At 41.8% G+C, this 13,402-nt stretch overlaps 1 protein-coding gene and 1 pseudogene across 1 annotated transcript; one reads left to right on the top strand and one right to left on the bottom strand.

The window, feature by feature from the left end:
• The first annotated feature begins 2,224 nt into the window (after positions 1–2,224).
• On the top strand, positions 2,225–3,177 carry LOC130860204 (olfactory receptor 4C3-like; annotated as a pseudogene).
• Positions 3,178–10,062: 6,885 nt separating this feature from the next.
• Positions 10,063–10,992, bottom strand: LOC130861687 (olfactory receptor 4C45-like). Its single transcript, XM_057750781.1, has one exon. The coding sequence runs from the start codon at positions 10,990–10,992 to the stop codon at positions 10,063–10,065; it is 930 nt and encodes a 309-aa protein (XP_057606764.1).
• Positions 10,993–13,402: the final 2,410 nt, after the last annotated feature.

Raw genomic sequence — 13,402 nt, 5'->3', positions numbered from 1 at the left:
AGGATGTAAAAAAACAAAAACAAAGACAAGACTCCTGGCGACGTGTTCATGTCCTCAGATCCAGTCAATGTAAGTTTTCTATAATCAATTTTAAAAATTAAATACAAGGAAAATGCAACTCAAATAAAAATGTGGTAGACTAAATTTACTAAAGTTCTCATTACTTTCCACAAAATAATTTTGTTTTTCGTAGATAAATAGGAAACTTCATTTTGGGGGCTAGATTTTTGCAGATAATTTATCTTGTACTCCCACAGATTTGAATCACAGAGATAGATGAGCTTACTATTTTTACTCTGGGGCATATAAATGCACTAGTTGGCTAAACTGTATGCTATTCATATAGGTTGCCCTTACCCTTGTGTTCCGTATGAGGATCACTATTAGGGCTTTTTTCATATTTATGATAAAGTTATACCCACTTCAATGCCTGCATACACTTAGGTCCTTGGCTCCTTGAGCCGCGTGAAGAATTTGTTGCCTGTGGCAATGATGATGGTAACTTCAAAGATACCATTGATTGAGTGTTTATCACATCCAGGCTCTGTCCAAAGACTTGACATGCACTGTTTTCATTGACTGCTCTTTGCAAACTCAGAGGGTAGCAGTACTCTTATTTTGATTTTATAGAGAAGAACATTGAGAAGTTATCCATGATTACATGGAAAATAAATGGCAGAGGAGGTATTGAAGCCTAAATGAGTTCATGTGACCGTATAGTACGGTGAAGCCCACAGAGTCTATAGCAGGACTGCCAGGGTGCAAGTCCTAGCTCTGCCAGGTAGTAGCTGAGTGTGCTTCTGTAAGTTTCTTAAATGTATCTTTCATCTTCTTCCTCTGCAAAATGAGGATAAAAACAGCAATCTACCTTATGGGGATGTTATGAGGAGTAAACAACCTGATGTATTTGAAGCAGTTAGGACCATGCTTGGCAAAGACTAAGTGTTACACAGGTGTTGCCTCTTATTCCTGAAATCTGTTCTCTTGGTCATGATGTGCTACTCTGAAAAGGTCCCCATCAGAGTTGTCACTTGCAGAAGCTGTTTGCCTTCTTGCAACAAAGCTTCGAAAGAGAAAAAGGGTGCAGCTTCCTGAGCAATACAGGAATCTTCTCTCCAGCATTTCTTATATCTGGGTCTCTTTCTTCCTTTGACACTCAGTGATTCTTCTCTAATTCTTACCATACTGGGCATCAGCAAGTTGGCAGACTCAGCTACTCTAAGAAGACATCTTTCCAGGAAAATAATAGATTGCTAGTGCATAGGATGAGTGACAGTTTTTTGTTTAATCAAAACTTAGATAAGCATAGACATTTCCTTAATATAATTAGGAGAATACAAGGTGAGTAGGACTATCTTGCCAGATGAGATTCTAATTTACAGTTGGTTAAGACAGGGCATCTGTTCTCCTTCCTCCAGTAGCTTCTTTATACAGTGAATAGGCAGAAAATCTTGTAATAGAGTCTTTCACTGACGGTCACAGAACTTTCTTTTTAACTTTGACTCATCCCTGTAGATTGCAGGGCCACTAGTAGCCTTTAACGAGAAGGATTTCACCAAGTCCAGAGAAAGCGAAACCCAGACGTATGTAGGATGTATAAAGCAAGGGGAAGAGTAATTTAATTTCTTATACATGATAGTGTCCACAGCACAGGCATGAAGGGGGAGTGAATGAGCAAGGAGAGAAGTGGAGAAGTTGAGAAAGTCTCTGGCTGCAACCAAGTCAATTTGTCTACATCCTACTTCAGTTTACTTTACATCAATTTGTGTTACTATTGGGAACAGAACAGAAAATGTTGCAAACTTCATTACAAAGTCCAAGAAGAAACATTTAAGTCAAAGGGTATGGATTACACATGCAGAGATTTCAGAAGATTCTAAATATTCACGGGTTTCTCAAGTGCCATTGTACCCATGTGGAACCCTGCGGAAAATTCTCAGAGATGTGCCCTGGTTGAATTAGAAAATCAATGTCTGCCAAATGTTCCATTTCAGCACAAACAAAATCAATTAAAATTTAGATAATTAAGCTATTTTCATGTAATAAGTTAGACGTCTAGTGCCCCGTGATGCTGACGTGAACAGACATGCTCGTATTCTGTGGTCCACAGGCTGAGTTGGCACAAGGACCGTGGAACAGAAGAGGCTGAGCGGGGTAAAGGGAAGCTGTGCGGCTAAGGGAAATCCTGTAACAGTTGCTTCTCTCTTGACTTTTAGACGATACTGTACCTGCGTCCTCAGTGTCTTTGGGCTCTATGGAAACACCACACAATGTCACAGAATTTTTCATGCTGGGACTCTCGCAGAACCCAGAAGTGCAGAGAGTTCTCTTTGCGGCCTTCCTGATCATCTACGCGGTCACCGTTTGTGGCAATATTCTCATTGCGGTCACCGTCACCTCTAGTCCCAGCCTGGCGTCCCCCATGTATTTTTTCCTGGCCAACCTGTCGTGTGTTGACACCTGTTATTCTTCCTCTATGGCCCCTAGACTCATCGCTGACTCCTTGTGTGAGGGGAGAGCCGTCTCCTATGAGGGCTGCATGGCTCAGCTCTTTGTTGCCCATTGTTTTGGAGGAGCTGACATCATCCTGCTGACGGTGATGGCCTGTGACCGCTACGTGGCCGTCTGCAAGCCCCTGCATTACACCACCACCATGACCAGGCACCTCTGTGCCCTGCTGGTGGGGCTGGCCTGGCTGGGGGGCTTCCTGCACGCGCTGGCTCAGCTCCTGCTGGTCCTGCAGTTGCCCTTCTGTGGGCCGAACGTGATCAATCACTTTGTGACTTGTACCCCTTGCTGGAACTTGCCTGCGCCAACACAGATGTCATCGGCCTGCTGGTGGCGGCCAACAGCGGAGTGATCTGCCTGCTGAACTTCCTCAGGCTGGCTGCCTCCTACCTCGCCATCCTGCTCTCCCTGAGGTCCCACAGGGCAGCGGGGAGGCGCAGAGCCCTCTCCACGTGTGGGGCCCACGTCACTGTCGTCGCCTTGTTCTTCGTGCTGTGTATATGTACTTACATGCGGCCATCATCTACTTTGTCTATAGACAAAAACATGGCAGTATTTTACGGTATCCTGACTCCTATGTTGAATCCACTCATTTACACCCTGAGAAATAAAGAGGTAAAAAATGCCGTGACCAAGTTCCTCACACAATAAGAAATTGCATGTGGCTAACGAGTGGGAAAGCAGGAAGTAAAAATGACTTTATTTCTGAAAGAGGCACAAACCAAAACTTGTTTTTTATTGCCACATATCATCTTAATCCATCTTATCCACTCTTTCATCTTCATAGACTTTACCGATTTACTTAGTCTTTCATTTGAATTGCATAATTTGATTATTAAACAACTATATGAAAAATACATGGCATAAGTGATTATTATCTCTGTTTCAGAAATGGGGACCATGTCTTCTTATGCGGTTAATTGATTTATTAAGGTTATCTAGCTTTGAACTGCCTAAACCAAAACTCAAAATCAGTAATTTTTGATCCGTCACCCCAATCTTTAAGTAGCAATACATGCTGACATCATTTGAGCCTATGTGATAATTGACTGAGTTACAGAAATAAGAGGCAAAACACTTAAGGCAAATAACTTCTCATGCAGCTGTACGTAGCTGCCGGTGTGCATATACGGCGTCTGTTCCTTCTCACCCCCTTTATGACGTCAGCGGTGTGGCTGCTGCTTTACAGCAGAGGCTGAGATCTTGGTTCTGGAGACTGGAGCTAAGACCTGAGTTTAAGTCTTTTTTCTCATGCTTCTTCATGGCGTGACCTTGGGTAAGTGACCAAACTTCTAGAGGCCTCTGATGCATGTCTTTAAAATAAACATAAAGATAATATATGTCCAAAACATTATCGTGAAAATTAAATTAGACAACCTACGCAGAGTTTTTAATCCAACGGATGGCACATATACCCCAACCCTTTGTAACCTTCCATAAAGAGGCTGCTGGGACTTCCCTGGTGGCACAGTCGTTAAGAATCCGCCTGCCAATGCAGCAGACACAGGTTCGATCCCTGGGCCGGGAAGATCCCACAGCTAAGCCCATGAAACACAGCTACTGAGCCTGCGCTTTACAGCCACGACTACTGAAGCCCACACGCCTAGAGCCCGTGCTCCACAGCAAGAGAAGCCACTGCAATGAGAAGCCCACGCACTGCAAGCAAGAGAAGCCCCCGCTTGCCACAACCAGAGAAAAGCCCTTGCACAGCAACGAAGACCTAATGCAGCCAATAAATAAACAAATAAATAAATTTTAAAACTTAAAAAAAAGAGGCTGCTTTCTTTTGCTTTTCTATCTCTATTAAGTTTGAAATATATCCTTCATTTAGAACAGAATGGCTTATTTTTTGGCCAGTGATGCAAAGTGACATTTCCTTTCATTTTTCCTCTACCTGTTTCAAACTCTAAGGGATTCTAGTGTTTTGGAATTTAAAACATACATCAATGTTCATTTCTTTCCTTACCTGGTTTTACAAACTCTGATCGCATCCCATCCCAAGCTGCACCCTTTAAGAGTATAGGCTCTTGTGATTTACAACAAGCTTATTCTCTGGTTGGCAAATAATCTGTAATTTACCATGCTGCAAATATTCACTTTCTACACTAAGAAAAAACAGATGGGAAATTAGTATGAAAAGCAATTTTTCTACTATAAATATTTGAAATTAGTCTCCAGCAACCATTGAGTTCAGGAGATTATTAGGAAATAGTTATTGTTTTACCCCCAAACTTCTACGCCTAACAAAAACAACAGTGCAGAATTCTTAGAGAAATATTGTCTTTTTTACTTTGCCACATTTTGATGGTGTAGTTATAAACAGCTAGGTATAACAGATCTTGAATTCTATACCAATTCATTTCTCCTGTTAGGTAATAAAAGTATAATTGAGCTAATTTTCCAATTAACTATGAAATATGAAATCATAGTGAGGGTTACTAAAAAATAATCTTTTTGCCAGCTTCCTGCAATTAAATCTCAAGAGGCTTCTAGAAAAGAATACTTACTTTAGTTGAAATTTGAAAAGCACCTTTGTTTTCAGTGCAGTTAAGATATCAAATAGCATAGAGGACTGATCGAGTGCCCCCTTGGTTTTTGTCGTCCAAATCATGATTAACAGCAGCCCAATTATGTTATGAATGCTGCTTATTTTTGAAATATTTCAACCTGCTGGAATTAATACGTGAGTAAATATCAACAAGTTTTCTAGATAATTAAATTATTACTGATCTTGTTTACAAAGGAAGCTGTATCTCCATTTTGGAGACTATGTGAAATAGTTTTCCTCCCAAACACATATCTGTTTTAGAATTTAGAAAATAAGAAAGATTGACAACACACACGTGTATGCATGTGCCTGTGCGTGTTTGTGTGCACGAGTGTGTATGTGTGTGTGCGTGTGTATGTGTGTGCGTGTGTGCGCGCACGTGCGTGTGTGTGCACGTGCGTGTGTGAATGCGCGCGCGTGTGCGTGCGTGCGTGTGTGCATGCGCGCGTGTGCGAGTACGTGCGTGTATGTGCATGCCTGTGTGCATATGTGTGCATGTGTGCGTGTGTGTGCGCGTGTGTGCACGTGTGTGTGCATGTGTGTGCGCGCGTGTGTTTGTGTGTGTGCTTTTGTGTGCATGAGTGTGTGTACGTGCTTGCGTGTGCGTGTGTGTGCGTGTGTGCGTGTAAATCCACTTATAAGCCCATCACCTAGAGCTAATCACAAGCAACCGTTCTGTAGACATCCTTCCAGTCACCGTCATCTTTTCTCCTCCTCCACTCCCTCTTTCAACTTCTTCCATAAACTTGGTTAAGCCTGAACCATCCTAAAAGTTACTCCCTAGGGCTATATTATTTCTCTCTTCAGCATATACAGCATCTTAGGCAAAAAAGATGCTTGTCCAAAAATGGGCAGTTTAACCCTTATGCCCTTATGAAAGGAGACTGAGTGTGAAGAGCATCCTATCTGACAGGTGATATGAGTCTAATGAATGTTAGTTTCTCTCCCTGCCGGTGGGAAATGGAAGAATAAACACCAGAAATAACGTGAGCCTCTGCATTTTAATTACTGTTGAAAATATACTTGTGGAGTAAAAAGAGAAGACCTGTATTTGGTATTTTTATTCCATAGCTCATTGTTATGTGGCTACTAGCAAGCTACCTAAAAAATAGTTTTCTACCTCTCTTGAACTCCCTACCTCAAGCAGAGTTTTCTTTTATTTATTTATCTAATTTTAATGGACAACAGCAGAATGAACACATGCTCCTATCAAGCATGTTTGCTAATTAAAAAAAAATTAACAGAGGAAAGTACTACGATATGTCATAGGGTACTCCTTTATGTATAAACTGATGCAGATGTAAAAGATGAATTTCCTGTTCCTGGAATCAAACAGTCATGGAGGTATAAATTACCAGCTGGTCACTAGCTGGTTCTCCACAGACGCCTGCGTTTCAGGTCTATCTGTGAAAGAAAATCCACCTTCAAGTTGGTTTAAACAATGAAGGCCAAAGGGTTTCAAGAAGAGAATTCCAAAGATTCAGGAGAAAGTGTGAAATTTTGTTTGTTGTCTGTTTGTATTAAGGCGATGCAAAATGAGTTTGGTAAAGCACAAAGACTTTGGGTCAGATGGGCTTAGATCTGAATTCTGATTCAGCCACATTTTAGCTACTTGATCTCGAGCAATGTAATTAACCTCTCTGACCCTTTGTTTTCTAATTTATGAAATGGGAATATCAGTATTACTGCACTTACTGGACTGTAGTGAGAATTAAAGAACAAAATGAATACAAAGCACTTTGCACACAGTAGACACACAGTGAGAAAAGCTGTTACAATTTTTCAGACTAGCATTGATTTGTTGATGGTCACAGCATCCTCAGGGTAGGTCACCATTAAGTTCAAATAAAGAAGCATTTTTTATTCTAATTTCACTGGAGCACAGCTGAGTAACAGCGTTGTGCTGGTTTCAGGTTTACAGCAAAGGCACTGAGGGACACACACATGCGTTCGTTCCTTTGCAGATTCCTTTCTCGTGGAGGTCATCACAGGGTGCGGAGCAGAGTTCCCTGTGCTGCACAGCAGGTCCTTGCCGGCCAGCTGCCTCACACGTAATAGTGTGTGTTCCTTCCTTGACCCTGATTTATCCCTCCCTGCCACGTTTCCCCTTTGGTAAACATAAGTTTGTTTTCGATTTCTGTTAAGTCTGTTTCTGTTTTATGAATAAGTTCATTTGTATCTTTTTTTTAAAATTAGGTTCCACATATGAGTGATATGATATATTTGTCTTTTTCTGTCTAACTTGCTTCACTTAGTATGATAATCTCTAGGTCCAAACATGTTGCTGCAAATGGCATTATTTCATTCTTTTTTATGGCTGAGTAATATTCCCTTGTATATATGTACCTTCTTTATCCAAGTATCTGTCGATAGACACTTAGGTTGCTTCCATGTCTTGGCTATTGTAAATAGTGCTGCAGTGAACATCGGGGTGCATGTATCTTTTTGGACTATGGTTTGGTCCATATATATGCCCAGGGGTGGGACTGCTGGATCATATGGTAACTCGACTTTCAGTTTTTTCAGGAACCTCCATACTGTTCTCCACAGTGGCTGCACCAATTTACATCCCCACCCACAGTGCAGGAGGGGTCCCTTTTCTCCACACCCTCTCCAGTATTTATTGTTTTGTTAGAATGATTTTAGACAGAGGCTTAAATGCAATTTAAAAAAAGACATAAATCAAGATCAGAAATTTGCTGCCTCCAAAACAAGACTTTATTCACAGAAAGGGCTCAGTAAATGGCCATCGTCATCCCTGCCATGAGTGTCACCATCATCGTTGTTTTCACCTCATTCTATTACAGCTAGATGTTTAAATGATAAATTTGATTTTCTAAGCACACACTTGCATATATTTACACAATGATCGCTCATAGGAAAATTTGGCAAAACATCTATTTTTAAAGCCTTTTTATGGACTTCCCTGGTGGTGCAGTGATTAAGAATCCACCTGCCAGTGCAGGGGACACGGGTTTGATCCCTGGGCCAGGAAGATCCCAGATGCCATGGAGCAGCTAAGCCTGTGCACCACAACTAGTAAGCCCACGTGCCACAACTGCTAAAGCCCGTGCGCCTAGAGCCCATGCTCCGCAATGAGAGAAGCCACTGCAGTGAGAAACCCACGCATGACAATGAAGAGTAGCCCCAGCTTTCCACAACTAGAGAAAGCCCGTGCACAGAAACGAAGACCCCATGCAGCCCCAAATTAAATAAATAAATAAAATAAACCTTTAAAAAAAGAAGCCTATTTATACACAGTAAATCTAACCTGATTTAAAGTCCTGAGAACATGAGAAATGCCAGAATCACATGATATTCAATTCCTTTGTTGAGAAATGTGAAAACAAGTTTCTGAGCTCTTTCCCAGAGTCGCAAGCTCTGTACAGTGACTGGCCATTTCGTCTCTTGCCCTGGGCTCTCCCTTCTCCTCTTTCTTCCAGAGGAAGGGACAGGACAGGATCCATCTTCAGTGAGAGCTTCTGAAATAAGTTCTGCTCAAGGATCTCACAGTTGATCCAATCAGCTCTCCCATTTGTAACTGCAGAAATATTTAAGGGCATTTTAACCCCAGAATAGGGAGTTGGTGATGGGCTAGCTCTCAATATCCAGAGACCTGCTCATGGCAGAGCTGATCTAGCATTTTGAAGTGAAGCGAGGCTGGGACAGATGTGTGGTCTCCCTGTGACCATGGCTGGTGAATCACAGCAGGACCCCGGGTTCCTGGGGTCCTCTGTCAGGAGCCACAGGTCCCAGCTTACCTTATGCCCTGCTGGCATCTCTGAAGGCTGTAACACTGTCTGAGCGATTTTCATTAATTTTCAGCTGACTCATTTTCCAGTTTAAGTCCTTTAACTTAAGGAAATACATAATGTTATTTCCCTTTTACAGGCGGGAAAAAAATGGGTAGAGAGGTGAAACGATATGCTAACATTTACTGGAGTGATTAATGCTGGAGACAAGAAGAGACCAAAACCCCAAACCCAGAGCTCTTAACCTCTGACTTCAAAGCATCTGACTGTTTCTGAATCTCTTAGAATTTCGCTACGTTCACGGTATGGATTCTTTCCTGTAATTCACATTTATGGCTGTTGTCCAGTTCTGTGACACACATGTGTTCTTAAATCACTGGTAATTTCTTATGACAGCTGTTTCATTTTCAGAATCTTCTTTTCCTTCGTCAATGTCTAAAACCAGACTTTAATGTTCAGATATTGTCTGCCTTAACTCTACAGTCTTTCACAATTATGTTTCTTTTATGCCAGCCAATTCTGTTTCCAATTCTTTTTGCAGACTATCGTATACTACAGAGAATGATGTAAATGTAATTTTTGAAAAGTACTTTTGTGTGCAAGTGCTCTCTTTTGGGGATTGCGATAAGTAAAACGTTTCTTTTTATTGCTGTAGTGGGAGAACATTTATAAACCTCAAAGTTAGGAAGCTCAGAAAACGTGTATTTTGATAAATGTACTTTTTGAAGACTCTTTCCCTACTGTTCTACACTTTTTTCATGTGGCGTCGTTTTTCCCTCTTTTAGAAACTCATTCTAGCTATGGTGCTGGGTGTACTGAGTGTTCAAGAATATCGTTGTTGATCTGTTTCAAACCCACGATCAGGGCGAAATTATGACTTCTGTGGGCCCTTGATACTTTTTGTCAACGTGGGTTCTTTTCTCCATAAATATATTAAAAATTTCATTTCATGATTGCATGGTTATATAGATGACTGTAATCCAAGTTGCATTTGGTTTTTATTAATTTTTCTTCCCGTTTTAAAAGAAATTAAAACATTTCAGGAGCTCCTAAGACTGTCTTGGGCTCTAGGCACGGTGTCTACTCTGCCTGAATGGGTATCAGCCCTGCTCACAGTATACGAGCTCCTAAAGAACGTGGACCCTGCAGGATAATGTGTCCCAAGTTCAATCAACCAAGAAAGGGAATAAATATTTGTAAAATGTCACTAGTTTTATTTTGTTTTGTTTTTTGCCTAAGTACTCCACACAAGATTTACTTATCACCAGTTTTCATTATTTGTGCCCAGAGTTTCTTCATGACATTTTTCACTTCTGCATTTCTCAGGGTGTAGATTAAAGGGTTCAACATAGGAGTTACTATGGTGCAAAACACAGTCACAGCTTTGTCACTGGGGAAAGAGGTCGTGGGTCTTAGGTACAGGAATGAACAAGGTACAAAGAATAAGACGACAACGGTGACATGAGAGGCACAGGTCGACAGGGCTTTGCGACGCCCTTCAGAGCTACGAGTCCTCAGGGAGCGCAGGATGACAACATAGGAAGCAACCAGCATCGAGAAAGTAAGCAAACACAGTGACCCACTGTTGGCAGCGATCAGGGGCCCCCAAGTGTGCGTGTCCGTGCAGGCCAGCTCCAGGAGAGGTGTCAGATCACACATGAAATGGTCGATGACACGGGGGCCACAGAATGGTAACTGAGCCATGAACAAAATCTGGATCCCTCCGTGGAGAAAGCCTAGGGCCCCAGCCATCCCAGCCAGGAAAGCACACACAGGTCGGCTCATGACAGTCACGTAGTGCAAGGGCTTACAGATGGCTACATAGCGGTCGTAGGCCATGACCACCAACAGGATGATCTCAGCTCCAGCAAAGACATGCTCAGCAAAGAGCTGAGTCATGCAGCCACTGAAGGATATGGTGTTCTCTTCAGAGATCAAGTCAAAGATCAATTTGGGCGCTATGGCAGAAGAGTAGAAACCATCTATAATGGACAGATAGGACAGAAAAAAGTACATGGGAGAACCCAGGGCTGGGCTGATGAAGATGGTGACTGAGATGAGCAGGTTACCTGCCAATGTGATTACGTAGGTGATTAAAAACAGAGCAAATAAGAGTTTCTGCAGTTCTGGATCCTGGGTCAGGCCCAGCAGAATAAATTCGGTTACATTGTGCATCCTTTCCATCAGTTCATCCTGGGTTGTGAGCCCATGGTCCAGCTGGAAAGATCACAATATTTCTGAGTGATGATATTTTAAATTCAATACTGAAATATTTCATCATATCTACAGAATCAACCTACTTAGTGATACACAAATATCAATCATATTCCTGTAAAGTGACTTTAGTCCTCAACAGTTGAAACATTATCTTAGAGACAATGTTTTCTATCGATATTTTCACGTTATTGTGTCCAAATTCATTTTTAGAGAGAAAAATGAAACTTCAATTCACAGAATCTAACTACAAAAGTTATTTCAGTGAAACAAAATTGGCTAAATTAAGTTAATGTACTTAAAATTGGGGAAAAAGAATTAGTTATCACCAACCTGGATTTGTTGGTTGTGCATTCCTCAGTTTTTAGATCAAGTCCAGTCATTGCTTTCTTCCCACCAGACATTTGCCCCACAGCTGCAAATAAACTCCATAAACTAACAGGTGGGACTCTGGAATTCTTATGTCTCTAGACAACTTTCCCAGTCTTGGACATTGTAGTTTATTTTGGTTCCCATTATCAGTCTGGATTTAATCAGAAAATGAACTGTTTAATTAGGAAAGTTTGATGATCTAGAATTTAACTATGACTCACTTGGCTTCTCAGGAGATTATAGATACATCTTCAAAATATATATTATAAAAAATTCTTCAAATCAGGAAAAGCTAATATATGGAATAATAAAATGTATAAATAAATCAAATCCATTTGATTGGACATGGTTTTATCAAATCAACTCTGCTGAATTTTGGTGTCCTGAAAATCCGTGAACAATGTGGAGAGAACTCCTTGTATTCCTGAGCGAAGCCCTCCTTGTAACCCGTACTAACCTTGGGAGCAGTGTCTCCTAAACAGGTCTTCAGCTGGTTGATGGGTGGCTCCGTGGCTGTTATTTACTTAAAGGTCCTTCTCTGTAATTCTTTCTTCATTGACTCTAGAGAAATGTTTAAATAGACTTTCACAAAGGGCAGGGTTTGGTAATGCATTGACCTCTCAGGTCCTCAGAGGACTAGTAATTGGCCCCGTTGGAGTCCTCCCTGATGTGTTAGCCGAGGACTTTCCTTTACTCCCACTTGGCTCTCACAGACATTAGAGGCCAGTTTGAGAAAGGCAGTGGAGCTTTGGTTAAGCACAGACTTCTGGGTACAGCTTAGGATGGGACTGGGGGCAGGTAAGTGGAAAGCTGGCAGATAGGGCTTTGTGGCTCATGTTGGCATTGGTGAGGCTGGTAGGGGGTATGGGGGTGGTTTTAGGCATAGGTCAGGGTTCAGAGAATGGATTTCTCTCTGAAACACGACGGTTTGGAATGGTACTGTTGCCCTGAGAATGGACATGCCAGTCTTCAAAGTTATGTGCCCGACTACCCTGGGACATTGTGACATTTTTATCAGTGACGGACTGGGGAGACGTAGAAGGCAGGATTTCCAGCTCCCAAAGATTGAGTCATTTAAAAGTCATAGACATATCAACTTCCTTTGGGATGAGCCCCTAGGTGACAGATTCTCATGATGTGTTATGTAGCTTTTCTCTCTGCCACGCAGAGAGAGGACCACAGGATCTTGCAGTGACGTTACTGTACGCTGTGCTTTCGCAGAGTAGCCACTGAGAAGATCACACGCAGCCAAGCACGCGTGTATAAAGACGTGCAGAGGCAGAGAACAGAAACACAGCAGGAAGGAGGCTCTCCTATAGTCTCTCCCTCAGCTTCCGATGTGATGAAGGGCTGGCTGGAACCCGGCACAGAATCGCCTTTCTTTCTCATCAGCCTTTATCTGTAAACCAAATTGATGCGCTCCTGAAGTTCAGAGCAGGGAGGGAAGCCGCGCTCTCAGCTCTACCCTCGATCCTTCGCACTTTACTGCAGCCTCACTCACAGCCTGTCCCTCTCCTTGATTTTTTTGTTGTCATAAAATACACATATCATGAAATTCACCATTGCAACCATTTTAAGTGTGCAGGTCAGTGGCATCAAATGCATTCACATTGTTGTGCAAACACCTCCACCCATCATCTCCGTAACTTTTTCATCTTCTCAGATGGAAACTCCAGACCCATTGAATAATTACTTCTCATTCCTGCCTCCCTCCAGGTCCTAGCAACCGTTACTTTACTCTCTGTTTCTGAGTTTGATTATTTTATAAAATGCATATACATGGAATTATGCAGTATTTGCCCTTCTATCACTGACTTATTTCACTTAGAATAATGACCTCGAGGTTCATCCACGTTGTTACAAATGGCAGGATTTCCTTCATTTTAAAGGCTAAATAATATTCCATGTATGTATATACCACATTAAAACATCCACTCATATATTTTTAAAAATAAATTTATTTATTTATTTATCTTTGGCTGCGTTGGGTCTTCCTTACTGCACGCGC

The sequence above is a fragment of the Hippopotamus amphibius genome, chromosome 9 (genome assembly GCF_030028045.1).
Source record: "Hippopotamus amphibius kiboko isolate mHipAmp2 chromosome 9, mHipAmp2.hap2, whole genome shotgun sequence".
NCBI lineage: Eukaryota > Metazoa > Chordata > Mammalia > Artiodactyla > Hippopotamidae > Hippopotamus > Hippopotamus amphibius.
This window is presented reverse-complemented; position numbering and strand designations above follow the sequence as displayed.

Excerpts from the sequence above, each read along its gene's own strand:
- LOC130861687 (XM_057750781.1), bottom strand. The coding sequence starts at position 10,992 with ATGGAAAGGATGCACAATGTAACCGAATTTATTCTGCTGGGCCTGACC.